At 39.6% G+C, this 18215-nt stretch overlaps 1 protein-coding gene across 1 annotated transcript; it reads right to left on the bottom strand.

Moving 5' to 3' along the window:
* Positions 1–2324: 2324 nt before the first annotated feature.
* dnajc15 (DnaJ (Hsp40) homolog, subfamily C, member 15) lies at positions 2325–15698 on the bottom strand. The gene is made up of 6 exons (XM_017470126.3): positions 15591–15698; positions 14460–14511; positions 8962–9035; positions 8100–8176; positions 6506–6576; positions 2325–2817 (listed from the first exon to the last, which is right to left on the bottom strand). The coding sequence occupies exons 1-6, from the start codon at positions 15696–15698 to the stop codon at positions 2747–2749; spliced, it is 453 nt and encodes a 150-aa protein (XP_017325615.1). The 3' UTR covers positions 2325–2746.
* Positions 15699–18215: the final 2517 nt, after the last annotated feature.

Below are 18215 nucleotides of genomic sequence, written 5' to 3'. Positions count from 1 at the left end.
GTGTTCCTGTCTCCATAGCAATAGGATACTAATGGGATGTAGGTAGGTACTCTCCATCAAAGTTTCAGCTGTTTCTGACACCATGCATTATTGTACTACATTTCAACAAAATAGTACAGTAGTAGTAATAGTATTATTAGAAGTAGCAGTAGTAACGAGTTCCAGACTTAGCCTTTGTCTGAAATAAAGACCAACTAAACACCAACTAGGAATTTTCTAGAAAGATGTTCCAGCGCCACTTATTCCAGAAACCTCAAAAATAAGACTTTTTTTTTTAAATTTAAAAAAAAAAAAAATCTTCAGTCACTTGCATAGCCTATTTTGCATAAAGATGAAATGTTGGAGACATGCTTTTGGTCCGTCTGAGGACGTCTATGGAAAGAGCTGAGTTTGTAAATGAGGTTTCCTGAAGTCATCTATAAATAAACTGGGTAGGGAATACAAGCAGCATGAGCTGTACTAATCTCTCCTACTGACAGTAGCTAGTTAATTATCTCCAGATTTGTTTATGAAATGAGGAAAAGAAAAAAAAAAAAAAAAAAACCTTAAAGTACAATTTATATCCTTCCCAATGACAATGACTTTACTGCACTATGAAATTATTTGTGTGGCACTGCTAATCAGTATGAAAATGATTTTCAATGCTCACCATAAGATGCTGTTGATATTCTGTTGTAGTAACCATGTATGATGTACACGTATATCACATTTACACCATTTCTGTTACAGCAAAAACAAATGCAAAAATTTGCATCTCCTTACGACAACATGAGGCAAAAATTACCCAAAAAAGACATTTATTGAAGTATAACGTATGACATTAAAAGAAGATATTCATAGTTTTATTCGAGATAATGTGATATAAATATTCTCCAAGGCCACTCTAGTATGGTGCTCAACTAACAAGGCTTTCTCTTCGGCACCATTCTGTTTCTCATTAGAGTTTAACACATCCATCACATCTCATTTCATAAAGACTCAAAGGCTCCATACTAAACAGAGCTGAAAATATAGGTCACAAAGTCTGTGTTTGTGCTCACAAGCTCGACTCGTCTCATGACTCAGAGTTTTTGATGTGAAATGGAATTTAAAAACCTGGCAGATGTGTGGAGAGCACTACACAATCTAGCTAGTTTTGTGCACATACTTCTATTTATTCAAAACTGAAGCTCAAACATTATAGCACAGTCTCAATAAATGAAACCATATGGAAGCGTACATTATTCCTTTCTACAGATGAATGCAAAGTCTCATCTATGATGAGTGAATAGTGGGGCTCAGATAGCGAGCACACAGCATGTCCAGCAGTTGTGGAGAGCCAGGAGAGTAACATGTGCTCAAAAACCACACCCAAACTGACCCTTAATAGAGGGTCTTGGGAAGACATGACCTTGCTTTTAGCAAACCAGATGAAAAACTATACTATATTGAACTACTGAGTAAAAATGGCACAGAGGAAAAAAACCTGTATAAGAAACCCAATGACTAAGAACCCATGTAAAAATACAGTACATGCTAATGCTAGGGGAAATGTCCAAGCTATTATAATATAAATATAAGTTTTATGAAGTGAACATTCTAACCCATCTATCTCTAAAGCTTGGTGAGGTAGAAAACAACTTCACCGGATAGGTAAAGGCATGAAGAATGCTTGGCTCTTTTATTTTACAATACCTAATGGAAATGCACCATAGGGAGAGAAGGACATGCAGAGAGCAGGCTTGTTCAGAAACTCCATGCAGAGTTCACAGCAAGTGCGCAGGCTGAAAATAGCTGCAGTCACAGGAGGGGTCAGGGCAACAGAGACCGACAGGGCAGCCTGAGTGTAACACAGCTTTAGTCAGACAACAGCAGAACACTCACCTCTGATATACTTACTGTATACATGCAAGTAATCGATGTCAGTTACAGCATCTAAGCAGGGCTGGGCCAGGAGAGAAAAGCAGACAAAATCCACACATCACTGCCAGACTGTGAGGAAGGCAGAAGAAGGATGACAATTGTTTCTGCCTGTGCTTTTCATAGCACCTATTTTACTAGGCGATTGAGACTAGCTCTCCGTTATAAAAACAGGGCAGTTGTAAAGATCAAATTGACACATGTGAAATTGATTGGATTGTTTCCACGACATATTCTATTCTGCACTGGTCTAACTTTGGAAACTTAAATGATTGCTTGTGCATTCGGGTGAACGTTTTTCTCAGCACCTGTAAACATTTCCACACATTATATTTATTCATTTTGCAGATGCAAAATGAATTTATCCAAAGCAACTTACAAATGAGGATGATGAGCACATAAAATTAACAGCCCCTTACACTCACTATTATTAACCAGAACAGTTTATTCAGTCTTATAATATTCTACAAGCATTACTCCATCTAACTTAGCTTTGAGAACTTACGTTTCTACCTGTACAGTTCTGCAAACCAGACTGATGGGTTTTAGCAGACATATCAAAAACATTTACAATGCAGCTTCAATAATGACGTTAATATATATGAATGCTTCCAATCTACAACATGGGTCCTTTAACACATAAGATCAAGATCTGATGCCTGATTCACAGAGGTTGAGGTTCTTGGCTGACAAAACAGCAATGCAGAGCCTCGGAGTTGGCTGGGTCAGAACATGTGAGAGGATATCGGTCAGTGTGAGGTCAGGAAGCGGAGGAGGAACAACAGGCAGAGGTTGAAAGTGAACAGAAAAAAGGCTGAGTGAATGGTGCTTTGAAGAACGCTGGCAGTTAACTCCGATGGCCAGACTCGAGCAGATCTTTTGCTTCATTGATCTTCGCTGCCAAATATGGAGATCCACCTGCAGAAGAAGCATCAATTACCCATCATGTTTAGTGTGTTTTTTTTCCCCCCTTTCCTCCTACACTCCACATAGTAAAGCAGCTAAAGCTGGAGCTTTTACACAGCATGCAAAATATGTATGTTGAAGGAGCTAATAGTGGGCTCCAAATGGTGACTGATCTCACTGAAAACACAGTGCCTAATCAATCACAAGTGCATAATACTGATTTGATAGCACATCTGTGCTTTGTAACACAACAAAAAAAAAAAGACAAAATGCTGTTGTAGATTAAATATACAGTGTCCTCCACTAATATTGGAACAAATGGTAAATATGTTAGACTGTGAAAAATTGCCTTTATTGTTTAACCTTTTGTTAAAAAAATTCACAAAAATACTCTGCATGATGGATGTACATTTGTTAAATATACGTGTGCAACAATTGCCCTTTGGCAAGATAACAGCTCTGAGTCTTCTCCTATAATGCCTGATGAGGTTGGAGAATACATGGCAAGGGATCTGAGACCATTCCTCAACACAAAATCTCTCCAGATCCTTCAAATTACGAGGCCCACGCTGGTAGATTCTCCTCTTCAGTTCACCGCACAGGTTTTCTATGGGGTTCAGGTCAGGGGACTGGGATGGTCAGGGCAGGACCTTGATTTTGTGGTCAGTAAACCATTTTAGTGTTGATTTTGATGCATGTTTTGGATCACTGTCCTGCTGTAAGATGCAACCACGGCTCATTTTAAGCTTTCTGGCAGAGGCAGTCAGGTTTTCTTTTAATATCTGTTGATATTTGATAGAGTCAATGAAGTCATGTATCCTAACAAAATGTCCAGGTCCTCTGGCAGAAAAACAGCCACAAAACATTAAAGCGCCAGCGCCATATTTAACCATGGGCATGAGGTACTTTTCCATATGGCTACCTCTCTGTGTGATCCAAAACCACCTCTGGTGTTTATTGCCAAAAAGCTCTATTTTGGTTTCATCTGACCACAGAATCCGATCCCATTTGAAGTTCCAGCAGTGTCTGGCAAACTGAAGATGCTTGAGTTTTTTTTGGATGAGAGTAGAGGCTTTTTTCTTGAAACGCTTCCAAATAACTTGTGGTGATGTAGGTGACTTCGGATTGTAGTTTTGGAGACTTTCTGACCCCAAGACACAACTAACTTCTGCAATTCTCTAGCTGTGATCCTTGGAGAGTTTTTGGCCACTCGAACCATCCTCTTCACAGTGTGTTGAGACAATATAGACACATGTCCAATTCCAGGTTAACTCATAACATTTCCTGTTGACTGGAACTGTTTAATTATTGCCCTGATGCTGGAAATGGGCATTTTCAATGCTTGTGCAATGTTTGTGTTCTTATAGCCACTCCCCATTTTGTGAAGCTCAACAACCTTTTGCCGCACATCACAGCTATATTGCTTGGTCTTACCATTGTTATAAATGACTAAGGGAATTTGGAGTGCTTTACCTATTATTTATACCCCTGTGAAACAGGAACTCATGGTTGAACAATTTCCTTTCCGCTTATATGTAATATGCTTACACAATACTTAGCCAATAGTTTCATTAAGCCAAAATTACTTCAAACATGGGCACCAGCTCCATGACTGCTCTGGAGCTCGAATACCTCAATATTTCAGATTTGATATTTAGGCCCAATTTAACATACATGCTAAATGTTGTGCTTTGTGAACATCTGTTCGACTTACAGTGAGAGCCTCATTCTAAGACTACTAGACAAAGATGCTCTGCACAGATTCCATAATCTTTTATCCACCATCATTTTTTAGTTCTAACTGCTATTTGTCTGATTTCTGGTCAAAAGGATCAAGATATCTAATTTTCAAATGGGTAACTACATACATTCTGTAGTTTGTGTCCTTATACCACATTAGACAACAGCCAATAGGAAAGAATGGTGAGTAGTGCTGTAGAGAAACACCATCATTTTCCTCAAACTCCAGCAAGGATCACCTTTGTACACGGGCTCTTTTATAGTTGGCACTTATGACCTCAAATAGTGTGCTACTATTATTATTTTTTTACATTTTAAATTTTTGATCATTTTGTAATAGTGTTTTCTGCATGAGCAGCTTTAATTTGCCTTGACTGACATCTTCAGAGTCAGAATGTGACGCTGTGACCTTGTCCAGCCTTTAGGCTATTCATCATGGAAAAAATTCACACACACGCACACTGCCTGCTCTCACCAACGAGGGTGTCGGGAGCAGTGGCGGTTATAAATTGGAGAACAAACTGGAGAGTGACCAGGTATCAGGGAGCAGCTGCTAATCTGTCGGTATGCCAGAGGGGGAGCGGCAAAAGCAACACAGCTTGCAGTGACAGGCTTAATTACAAATGGCTCGTGCAAACACACACACACACAACTTAAATCTAAAAGTTTAAGCTCATCTTTAACACCCTCATAAGAACACAGAACAAGTCAGTGCCTGTGGCTGATGACATGACTTTCCACGTACTTTAATATTTGAAGAGATGTGCTTTTAAAAGACTTCAGTTAAACTAAACACAGACAGCCATCGAGACCATGCTCAAACATCCACACAGATTCACTGATAGCAAGCTAATGAAGGCTAATTCAACAGTCATTCCATGTCATTACTCAGGCCGTGAGAAATAGTCATCAATAGTCATCAGCTGAGAAATAGTTGCAGCACACTGCCATTACTGGAAAACCGGACAAACAAATGACATGAATATCGATCGTGACCTAATCGCTTGACTGAAGTCAAAATCATGACAAATGTCATACAAAGAGCTGTATTCCATGTGTGCACAGCAAAGTATAGAGAATCCATTCATCTAATTAATGGAACAGTAATTTCCCACTGAAACTGGGTTTGACATCAGATCAGCAGATTAAGACAAAACATGGGATGCAATCACTCTTTATGATGATTTATGAAGCCTACAGTGTCTCGTTCTGTCAACATCTCATGCCAAGAAATGTTGTAGACGCCCATAACTGGGGATCTGTTCTTTCCTCTGACGGGATTAGATATTCACTCTACTCGCCTACGCCTTCCGCATAATAAAATGGATGTTACTGCTACATGTGTATTTGTGGTGCAGCTTTAATGAGCAATATTTCTCTGCAGAACAGGTCTCTCCCTCTCTGCAGAGCATCTTGCTCATGGTTAAAGGCCTTATCTTTCAGCCACAGATAGGCATCACAAAGCACACTGTAACAGTGTCCTGGGGGAGCAGAGGAGTGCTGGACTGGCTGGCAGGCAGGTAGACACACACACACACACACACACACACACACAGCTCAGGTCTGTGAAAAATGCAGGTGGTGGAAGGAAAAGCTAGACGTGAGGGGAGCCATTAACCTTGAGCAGGGAAACAAATCACAGGGCAGCTGTTTTTTTTTTTTTTTTTTTTTAAATTGCACCTATCTGTAGTTGACTGTATTGGACAAGTCTAAAAGGCCACAGAAAAATTCAGGGCACTAGTAAATTCATTGGTCAAAGACCACAGAATATTATACATATATCCATATGCTTAATCTTTTTATACCACATAAATGTCAGGATTGGTTATGTAATTAACCTGCTGCTGAATAAAAACAAATGGACAAAATACAGAAGAAAGATTAGTTAAAAATATAAATTTAATAAAGAAAATATATTTAACTGTTTGTGACGTAGGCTTGCAGAATAAAAGCCACTGACCTTTATCTGGATGATTTAGGACCATGATCCTCCTATGGGCTTCTCGCACCTTTGTCTTGGTGCTTGTTGGACTGTGCAAAGGGAAACATGCATGAAACAATCATTGATAAATGACAGCACATCTCCATCTAGTGGCCATATAGCAAATACGACGAACCCAATTATTCTCCCAGCATTAAGATCTCGAGCAGTACTTGGTTCAAACAAATCATCAGCATTATCCAAATGGCCTCTACAGACAAAAGCTGGGTAAAGGTTCCAGAGAAAAGGTGTAAAGGCTGTTAGCCACTCACCTTCACACTAGAGTCTTACAGGGAAAAAATATCACCTTCCCTAACTAGACCCTCAATAAATCTGGTGATAAACATATGGAATAAGTCCTAACTGATAAATCATCTTAGAGGATCTACTGAAAACAATGGTCTGCCCAAAAGGAACTGTGGTCATTTACATACATAGGGAGCATGCCATCAGGCCAGATTGCCTAGGTTTGATTCATCAGTATCGTAGTTCATGAACTGAGGGCTCATATTGGCTACAGCACTCCAGATGGCTTTATAAGGCGGCACAGATGGGAGTGTAAATCAGTCCAATTTATCCTCACCATTTTTTAACAGATCCCTTTTTTTCAAAATGATAAAGAGAAAGACAAACTGATGCAACCCTTATGAACACAAATTTCTTTGTGAAACATTTCATCAAAAGATTTTTTGTGAAACATTTCATTGTGGAACAGCAGAGACTAGGTACAGACTGAACTGTAATGTCTTGTAACGACTATTTTTCATCTCATTCACTAGAAGCAGCATGCTCCCCATACTGAATGGAAGTGCTGATTAAATAGTGTCTTTCAGGGGACATTAAAAGAGTGACTCCAGCGGCCATTTGTCCTGTTGTCACGCCCTGTCTGCATCCCTGGCCCTGGACACCATGATGTAATCACTAAGAGGGGGTTAGAAAGCCAACCATAGAAAGACGTTCCATGTTAAATTTAACTGTAGCAAGTGATACGGCAAGTGCTGCATCTCTCTTCTCTTCTATGCGTTTAAATGCAAGGTATGTTTAAACCTGCATGAATTAAGCTTATTTAACCGAGCTGAGAAGCTATATTTGATAGTAAGTAAAATAAAGGAACACAGCCAAGCAATGCTCATCACTGTGTGGTACAGTCAAATGACACCTTAACAGAGAAAAGGAAAAAGTGAGCAGCAACAATATGATGCAAAGTCCACCACAGAGAGGGTAATAGAGCCAGGGTGAGTCACAGCTGGTGTGAAACCCTGACGACACTTCTTCACTCCTCCTGCACTAGAGAAATTTCGGGTGGTCCTTGACTGAGCAGATTACAAAGCTAAAGACAAGACTGTGGTTTACGGCCGTCACCACCACTAGGATCAAAGTTAAGACATGAAACCAAAAAGACGGTCTTTTAACAGGACCACATGCCCTGCTGGGAAAACTAGTGATTCAGCGCATTCACATGTTGCGAAAGAAAAAGCCTTTGTTCATATAGACCAACACACTAAGGAACAATTAAAACATGGAACTAATGTGAGAGAAGGCTGAGAAGAACACACAGGAATCACATTCTTACCTGATCCCTAGAACGAGACTGGCTTCCCGCTTAGTCATCTTCTGCTCAAATCCACCTTTGTAATACGTCGAGAATGCCTGGTATAATACATTAAAATATATAATGTTCAGACAGAGGGAGGTCCTCCACAATAATAAAAAAAAACAGCTAACAAAACTTGGTTCGACGATCATTAAGGATGTTTATATTACAAGCCTTATTTGTTTCTGAACATTTTTGTTCAAAGCCCTTTTTTCCCCATGTTTGTTTATGAACTGTATCTGAGATTAATGTAACACGTGCACATATTTTCAAATTAAATGTATGAAGCATGGTTTAAATGTGTTAGGATAAACAAAATGGTGGGATCCAAACATCATCACCAAACAACATCAACCCACCTTTAGGCACTAAAGAAGACTGACTACTGTGACAAGCAAGAGCCAATGGCCAATCGAGGAGCAATAGAGTAGACAGAGTTAAAGATCAAAGATAATACTATATAATGAGATGAGAAAGTATTCAGTATTGCAGTTGAGGTTTAGCTAATCTTAAAGTGGTGGATTATGGGTCAAATGAGGTTTACATGCATGCCACAACCTCAAAGCATTGAGGGGGGAATCAATCAATATGAACTCAAGTCTGAGGTGAAACTGCAACTCCACGAGAATGAAACCCCACAAGTGGAAGGTTAACATGCCAAAAATTCTTCTGGCCATACAACATGCAGCATAAAACTTGGAAAAATCCAAGAACATTTAACAATTTATGACTGCCTAAAACTGATTATGAAACTGCAGGATTCAAAAAGATGTTCTACACAAAATATTTGAAAAACAGTTTTATTTTGTAGACTGCCGAGTTAACAAAGTTTGTTACTTACTGAAGAGGGAAACTTTTTGGCAGTTTCTGTGATAACTTGACCAAGAGGTTTCCATAAGTGGAAGGCATATCGACCTAAAAATAAATGAAAGATTAAGGAGATTATTTGGTTAAATGAGATTATTGGGTTAAATGTTTTCCATCGATCCTACAAACTGAGGCATCAGAATAGCTGGCATGAAGGCAAAGCCAAATACAAAAACACTTTTAGTCAAGTTTAATAAATGGAAAAGTCTCCCTTCAGCTTCCCTCTATATTTTGTGGCCACAGTGTTGGCCATCATCCGTGTTTCTCTCCTGAACCAAATCAGCACCCAAAAAAAAAGTGTCAACATAAGAGGCTCTGCTTGGGATTATGAAGAAAAAGTAAGAATTAAAGAATTAAAAACATACAACACCTACCTATATTATATATACACACATTAAATGTACGTATTACATATAATCCCAGAAAACAAAAACATTATCTTTAACAGAAACTCCTTCAAAATACATACTCCGTAATAAATGTGTTCGCATAGCCAACACTGAAGGCACTGAGTGTTTGAAAACCTGAAAAAAAATCTAAGAGATGATAATAAAATTAACTCCTTTTTGAGTTATTTGTAGTTCCTGAAGAGAATATGGTGTGGATAATTGTGAAACGTTTTAGAACATGCTGAAAGATTGTTGACTGGACAGAGTTATTTTACTTTCACCCTGAAAAAAGGCTTGCTCCTCTCTGAGCCAAAGCCCTTGCGCCTCTCTGAGCCCTTAGCAGACCACACACTGCTTGGAAAGAGATTTTTGGCTGGAGAGCTGTACTGGAAGAGGAATTAGGTAACTTCCTCAAAGCAACCACAAGTGCTGTTCCATGATGACCTCATACAATCACAGTTGGGTATCAAGCCTATTAACAAGCATTACCTATTATATGAAGGTAGGGAGTCAGGCAGATACACCTACCAGGAAAGAAAAAAAGTAAACGTTCTGATGACCGGAGTTGGGATCATTTAATCACCCGGGTTTAGGCTTTTAAAAGTTGTAGTCATTCATTTTATGGTAAAGAGGCTTTGGGTTTTTTGTGCTAATGGCAGCCTTGGCCTTGTTAATCATCGTAAGGATTTTCTGAGGACTTGAAAAATCTCTTACAGTAATACTTTTAAAACTTTCAAGGGACTAACCATCATTTTCTACTATACGTGGCCCACTGCCACATTTCATTCAGCCCACACAGACTTGCAAAAAATAATATTGAAACAGTCCATAGTACCGACTATTTAGCATTTTCCCACCATCTAGAATTCACAGCATAGCTACAGCCAATCATGTGCATCTGTGAGCTCGTGGATGCAGAAGCAGAGTGCTTTTCTGAACTGTGTTATGCCGCCACATGATGCAGCATGAGCAGCAATATTAAAAATTGTGGTTGGCTGGATTCACGTGTCTCGGAGGAAGCATGTGTTAGCCTTTACCCTCCAAGGTTGGTGGCTGTTGTATGACAGTGGTGACTGGTGGGTGGGAATTGGCCAAGACTCAATAAGGGAGAAATTCTCAAAAACAATTTTACTCTTTGAGATCCATCCATCCATCAATCTTCTGTACCTCTCATTCAACACAGGGTGGCAGGGGAGCGTGGAGCCTATCCCAGGGAACTCGGGGCACAAGCTGGACATTCTGCCAACAAATCGCAAACACATTCACATACTACGGACAATTAGACATGCCAATCATTCTACAACGCAAGTCTTTGGACTGGCGAGGAAACCGGAGAACCCGGAGGAAACCCCCAAAGCACGGGGTGAACATGCAAACTCCGAACATACAGGGAGGAGGTGGGATTCAAACCCCCCAACCCCAGAGGTGCGAGGCAAATGTACCAACCTCTAAAGCACCATGCCCCTGATCTTCAAGTTGCTGTCAATATTTTTCCTGTCCAGTAAAATACCTGATTTAATAAAATCCTTTTTCTAATAAATCAATAAGCAATGTGTTACTGTGATTTCATTAATGAAGTATAACTGGCTCAAGTATAATTGTTTTATTGGTTTAAAACCTGGAACATTCATAGATCGTTCGATTATTGCAATCACACTGAGAATTTAATAAAGACAGCAATTACAGTTGTCTTAAGATTATTACTTGTCGCACTACTTGGCTGAATTCTATAACAGACTGTGATAACTTGTGATGTGTCAGATTATACATTGTCTAACAACAGACCTGCAATTAATCATGAGATGAAACACTAAAGCCATGATGAGACATATGATATTGAAACAAGACAATATCGACACATATTTGTCAAAAAATATTGACATGAAACATTAATATATTTTTCATGTTTTAATTATAACTTTAATTATTATTTAATTATTGTTATTTGTTTATTATAAGAACCATGTCATTTATTTCATGACGAATTGAACAGGGCAATATCAATACATTGTATTTTAAGAAAAGTAGAGCAGGCATCATAATATAAGGTGCAATTTTCCCCTGACAATAACATTTTCTTTTAATCCTATTCAGTATCATAAATGTATTTCATGGCAATGTTATTAATATGGAAAGATTGTTCAGTTTCATAGCATGGTCCTTGAGAGCATGGTCGCATGGTCCAGCCTTGAGAGAAACCAGTCATATGAACAGAAACATGCTTCAAATTGAGCTTGAGGCGAAAAGGATCTATTTTTCTGTTCATGATTATGCTTAGGTTACATTTCACCATTGCTGCTACAGTATTTGAAGCCATGCACATAATCCAGTGCTGCCCTCCTACAACTGTCATAACAGTGCTCACTTTGATGTTGCCAGAACTTTGCTGTCAGCTGCCTTTGGCAGCAGTGGCACTAAATTGGCTGCTGGTGAGCACATCAAGTTCTCAGACAGTTCACATCAAGTTCTACAGTGTATAGCTTAAAATATTTTGAGGAAAAAAAAGTTGTGTTCTCTGTTATGGAAATGCCATTACATATCTGCTATCTTAAACAACTACTGTTTACAGAGATTTTATAAAAAATGTTTTCTACAGACAAAGCCTAACATCCACCCGCAAGAACAGAACAAACAGAAACACACGCCCTCCTGTTTTAATGAATACACTGACTGAAGGCAGTTCCTTTTAGTACTGAGACTGGCCAGACAACAAGCTGGCAAGATCCCATACAGCGTTTTAGGTGAATAAGTCCATCCATCCACTTCTCATACCGCTTACCCTACACAGTGTCACATGGAGCCAGGAGCCTATCCCAGGGAACTCAAAGCACAAGGCGGGGGACACCCTGGACTGGGGGCCAGCCCATCGCAAGGGCACAATCATACACATATAGTCATGTGAAAAAATAAGTACACCCCATGGAAATTGTTGGCTTTTTAAAAAATATATATATTTGGCCTCTGAACCTAGTGTTGCACCCTTTAGCAGAAATAACTTCTTATAGGTGTTTTGCATTGTCCACCAGGATTGCTGGAAATTCTGAAAACTCTTAAATACAGTATTCTTTCAGTTGCATGATGTTTGAGGGATTTCTTGCATGTACTGTCCATTTCAAATCCCCCCACAACATTTCAAAGGGATTCAAAACTGGGCTTTGACTAGGCCATTCCATAACCCTCCAAATCTACTTTTTGAGCCATTCATTGGTGGATTTGCTAGTGTGCTTAGGATTATTATCCTGCTGAAAGGTACACTCCCAGACCTGCAACAAGCCTTAATCTTTGCTCTCGTCTCATGGTTTTTCATCCCGTTCCTTGTTTTGCTCCTATGCCCGTTTGCCGATCGCCTGACACCTCGCCTGTTTTAACACCATCATTTTGCCCTATCGATTTGGATTTATCTGCCTGTATCTTTAATAAAAGCTCTCAACTGCACTTGCATCCGTCTGCTCCTCCATTACATGATACCACAACATTTCAATGGGATTCAAATCTTGGTTTTGACTAGGCCATTCCATAACCCTCCATTTGTTCTTTCTGAACCATTCCTCTGTGGATTTGCTAGTGTGCTTACGATCATTATCCTGTTGAAAGATCCACTTTCAGTTCAAATTCAACTTTCAGATAGATGGCCTCACATTATCTTCATGCCCTCTTTGATATGATGTAGAATTCATAGTTGAATCAATGAATGTAAGTTGTCCAGTCCCTGTGGGAACAAAGCAACCCCAAACCATAACATTTCCACCACCGTGTTTCACAGTTGGTATGGGGCACTTCTCCTGAAAAGCTGTCTTTGGTCAGCGCTAAACATGTCTGCTGTTACTGTGGCCAAACAACTCCATCTTTGATTCATCTGTCCAGAGCACATTATTCCAAAAGGCCTAGTCTTTGAAGGACTTGCCTATATGCTCATTGGCAAACTATAGTCTTGCTCTAATGTTCTTTTTAGACAGCAAAGGTTTTTTCCTGGCACGCCTTCCATGCAGGTCAAAATTGTGCAATCTCTTTCTGATTGTAGAAGCATGCACTTTGACACCAGCAGTTGCAAGACTTACTATCAGATCCTCTGATGAAATTTTGGGGTTCTTGGAGAATTCTTTTTACATCAGACAGTCTGCTCTTGGGCTGAATTTGCCGGGACGGCCAGTCCTGGACAAACTGGCAGTCGATTGAAATTTGCACCATTTGTAGATATTTTTTTTCCATACAGTGGAATGATGCATTTCAAATAATTTGGATGTCTTTTTAAATCCCCTGCCAGACTCATAGGCATCCACAACCTTTTTTCTGAAGGCCTTACAGACCTCTTTAGATCTTGGCATGACGACACCACATACCTCAATGGCAAAGGGAACACCAGACACTAGATATGAGAGGGGTATAAATAAGACAGGTTCCACCTGCACTCCCTAAGCAGGTTCTAATCACTGGCACCCAATCTTCAACACCTGATTCTAATCTTGTGGATTTGAAGGTGTGATAAATGTAGGGGTGTACTTACTTTTTCCATGTGACTGACCTGTTGTTTTTTGTTGTTCTTGTTCATTTAAATTGTGAAAATTACTACAAAATGTAAATTTTGTGTGTCATTTAATAGAGTGCATCAACTTTATTAAAAAGGCACTGTTTCAAGAAGGATCAAATGTTTGCTTGACCAAATAACAAAAAAATAAATAAATAAATAAAAACAATTTCCATAGGATGCACTTATTTTTTCCACATGACTTCACACACTACGGACAATTATGGAAATGTGAATAAAGTCACAGAACAAAAAATAAATAAATAAAACAAACAAACACAAAACAAGCAAATGAATATACACTTCTGTAAAAGAAAAAATGTAAGGTCAGCCTTTCTTTTTACCAGATCTAACTGTGACCTTTTTAACTTCCATGTGAAATCAAAGACACGCTGGTTCATGCATAGATGAGAGATGAATCACTAAGTCAGTGAGAAACTACTGAGGATGGAGACAGCTCAACCCTGTGGTGTATGTAACAGATTACAGATGAAAATCCACTGTATCATGATGCTAAAATTATTTCTGAGCATTTAACTGTACATCAGTTTTGCTTACCTGCTAATCCTGCTACAGCAACACCAAGTCCAACTGCAATTAGTGTGCTGCCCTGTAAATGACAACAATACAAGTGAGTAATCTGCTTTTAACCAATTTTAATGGACTGCAAATATTTTGTGCTCATACTGAATGTTTACATGAACAGCAGTAATCTAATTAGTGACCTTTTTCTGAATAAGACAATATTGTGATTAAGGTCACACGTCATTATGTCCCCACGTCACACCATCCGACGTTCCCTCCAGAATTTCACGTATCAACATACAGTTCGACGTTATTGTACCGTATACAGTTTGGGGTGTTTCATTTTTAATTTTATGAAAGCTTCAAGTGCAGGTAATTATTTGTCATGCTATACATGCAGATAGACGACTGCTTGAAGCCATGAGCTGCGTCCCAATCCGCGTACTTACCTACCATATAGTAGCTGAAATACATGCATTTCTCCTACTATATAGTAGGTAATTACGTGGTTTCGGACGCAGCCGTGCTCTCTTGTTTGCCGCGTGTGTGTATGTGTCCTGCCGCAAAATGTGGAGAAAACTCCCACACGATGTTAATAGTGTAATTAAGGTGTGTACATGTCTGTAATGCACTTTGATAATGTGACTAAAATAGGAATACTCCACATGACTTAATACGATTTGTGTTTGCTTCGAGTATGACTTTAGCCAGATTAAGGTAATCAATAATCACTGTTTACATGGTAGTTTCTTAATCGGGTTAATATCGGAATATTGTTGTCCATGTAAACGTACTGAACGTGCTCACGATTCAACAACTTTACACTTCAACGGCTACTAGTTACTGAAATGGTAACTTGTGTATTTTAAACAAGATACGCAGTGAAGGTTATTTATCTGTACTTGACTTAAATTGGCTGGTCTGAAAGTTAAGTTTCGCAAAAAAAGATGGATGCTAAACACATAAACGAACAACTAGACATCTAGCAGGCTAAAACTAGCGCATATGGAGCTAACTAGCTATTCAAAGTCACATAAATAACAGCTGGGGTCCTGGCTAGCCGCTACGTGCTACTCGTGTTTCAGAGCTTACACGAGCTAATACGCCACTAACCGGTTATTTATGAATACACGTCTTAAAAGCCACGCAGTAAAGTTTACTCACAACGCGTTTATCAATATCTGTTTCACTCCTTTGCTTAGGTCTGGGTGTATATTCGGCATATCTCAGAAGGTCACTATCCGTTGCTATACGACCGCCTGTACTCGCCATGTTTCAGACCCTTAAAATAATCTACGGGTCGCCAGTTAGGACAAACGACACGCGCGAATCCGGAAAATTGTGTAACTGTAGTGTAATAAGACTAGATTGTAAATGCATTACAATTGTAATTATTTAACTGTAGATTGCAGTAAATACATTTCACTCACTGTCTTTACTTAGCCTGTTTTATATAAGCTTCTTTATTAATCTACCTAATATTTACAGAGATTAATATATTATAGAATGTTGTTTTCTGAGTTTCAGGCATTTTTTACCTCAGTATTTTTATGTTATTTATTTAATCTAATTGATTTATTTAAGGTTATTTTCCATTTTAATTGAACCTGTTTTGTTGTTGAAACCTAATATAGTGTTTTATAAAGTGAGACTGAAACCGAAATTAGAATTTCACAAATCTAATCTATTTTCATTTCTTTAGCTTATGGAACACTGTTTTATTCCTGATGGCTATCATGACAGAAGGGATTTTACATACACATAGCATATTTCTAGCCCATGAAAAAACAGAAAAAGAGATTTGCAGATTGAGTTTGGAGATTAAGTACGTCTGACGGTGATTTTTGTAAGAGGAAGCGAGTAGGTTTTCTAATTGTTGGAGTGGAAATAATTTAATCATAGTGCATAAAGTAGACCTATCCCTGCTTTCAAAAAAAAAAAACAGTAGAACCCATCACAGAAATTTCAATGGTTTCCACTACAAATACCATTACAAACCATGAGCTATCCATTAAAACCATTACTGTTGTTCGTTCTTAAATGGTATCCACTAGACATAACGTACCACCAATAGAAGCCAATAAATTACCAGTAGAGACCCACAGGGACCATTACAGTTACCATTAAAACCAATACAATTCCCATTAAAACCAATAAACCATTACAAATTCTATGAGGGTTTCTACTGTTGACAAGTGTTCTTCCTTTTTCAGTGAAGTGGTGAACCTGCCATGGCTTCTGTTGACCTCTCCCTACCTGTTACATAGAGCACAATACAATCACTGAATGCAAACATATTTGATACTTTATTTATTGGCAGCTCTAATATATCACCTGTCACCTGCTCTAATATATCATCAGTATGCAAAGTGACATAAATGACACTAGCCTGCAGATATCCCTGCTTGATGTTGGCTGTGCTCCAAACAAAACAGCTGCCTTTGCTGTTTGAGAAGATACCTGTTCATTATTCAAAATAGGTGCCTTTTTGACACAATAAATTGCCATTTTGAAATGTTTATTTTAAAGAGTATATGCATGACTTGTGGAAACAATACTGGCCCATCTCAGCCATTTATATCCTATGAGTTTTATTCAAATGTAGCTATACAACCCTTTTACTTGTGAACTGCTGTTCACAAGTATCTGGTAGTGAATTCAACTTGCTTACATGTAATTACTTACACTGTCTTGCAAATTAAGTGCCACTTATTGCAAGGGGGCCTGAGAGTATGTCCATCCGGTCTACATGTGTTTTGTGGATCTGGAGAAGGCATATGGCCGGGTCCCCAGGGGTCTACTGTGGGAGATGCTGAGGGAGTATGGGGTGAGGGGTTCCCTTCTTAAAATTTTATTAAATCGCTATTAAATCGCTGTATGCCCAAAGCAAGAGCTGTGTCCGGATGCTCGGCAAAAAGTCGGATTTGTTCCAGGTGGGGGTTGGTCTCCGCCAGGGCTGCGCTTTGTCACCAATCCTGTTTATGATATTTATGGATAGGATATCGAGGCGTAATCACGGTGGGGAGGGGTTGCGGTTTAGTGACCTGAGGATCACATCGCTGCTTTTTGCAGATGATGTGGTCCTGATGGCATCATCGGTCCGTGACCTCCAGCACTTACTGGATCGGTTCGCAGCCGAGTGCGAAGCGGCTGGGATGAGGATTAGCACCTCTAAATCTGAGGCCATGGTTCTCAGCAGGAAACCGAAGGAGTGCCTACTCCAGGTAGGGAATGAGAACATAACTCAAGTGAAGGAGTTCAAGTACCTCGGCGTCTTGTTCACGAGTGAGGGGACATCGGAGCGGGAGATTGGCCGGAGAATCGGAACAGCGGGAGCGGTATTGCAATCGCTTTACCACACCGTTGTGACGAAAAGAGAGCTGAGCCGGAAGGCAAAACTCTCGATCTACCAGGCAATTTTCGTTCCTACTCTCACCTATAGTCATGAAGGTTGGGTAGTGACCGAAAGAACTAGATCGGGTATAAACAGCCGAAATGGGTTTTCTCAGGAGGGTGGCTGGCTTCTCCCTTAAAGATAGACTGAGAAGCTCGGCTATACGGGAGGAACTCAGAGTAGAGTCGCTGCTCCTTTGTGTTGAAAGGAGCCAGTTGAGGTGGTTCGGGCACCTGGTAAGGATGCCCCCTGGGCGCCTCCCTAGGGAGGTGTTCCAGGCACATCCAGCTGGGAGGAGACCCCGGGGAAGACCCAGGACTAGGTGGAGAGACTATATTTCCACACTGGCCTGGGAACGCCTCGGGATCCCCCAGTCAGAGACGGTTAATGTGGCT

This window comes from Ictalurus punctatus, chromosome 6 (genome assembly GCF_001660625.3).
Source record: "Ictalurus punctatus breed USDA103 chromosome 6, Coco_2.0, whole genome shotgun sequence".
Taxonomy (NCBI): Eukaryota; Metazoa; Chordata; class Actinopteri; order Siluriformes; family Ictaluridae; genus Ictalurus; species Ictalurus punctatus.
The sequence above is the reverse complement of the archived record's forward strand: the minus strand, read 5'-3'. Positions and strand labels throughout refer to the sequence as shown.

What these genes read in the sequence shown, in the direction of transcription:
- dnajc15 (XM_017470126.3), bottom strand. Translation starts at nt 15,698, where the DNA reads ATGGCGAGTACAGGCGGTCGTATAGCAACGGATAGTGACCTTCTGAGA. An exon ending in CAGATATTGATAAACGCGTT is followed by an intron (nt 14,512 to 15,590) that starts GTGAGTAAACTT and finishes TGTCATTTACAG; the next exon opens with GGCAGCACACTAATTGCAGT. An exon ending in AGTCTCGTTCTAGGGATCAG is followed by an intron (nt 6,577 to 8,099) that starts GTAAGAATGTGA and finishes CCCTTTGCACAG; the next exon opens with TCCAACAAGCACCAAGACAA.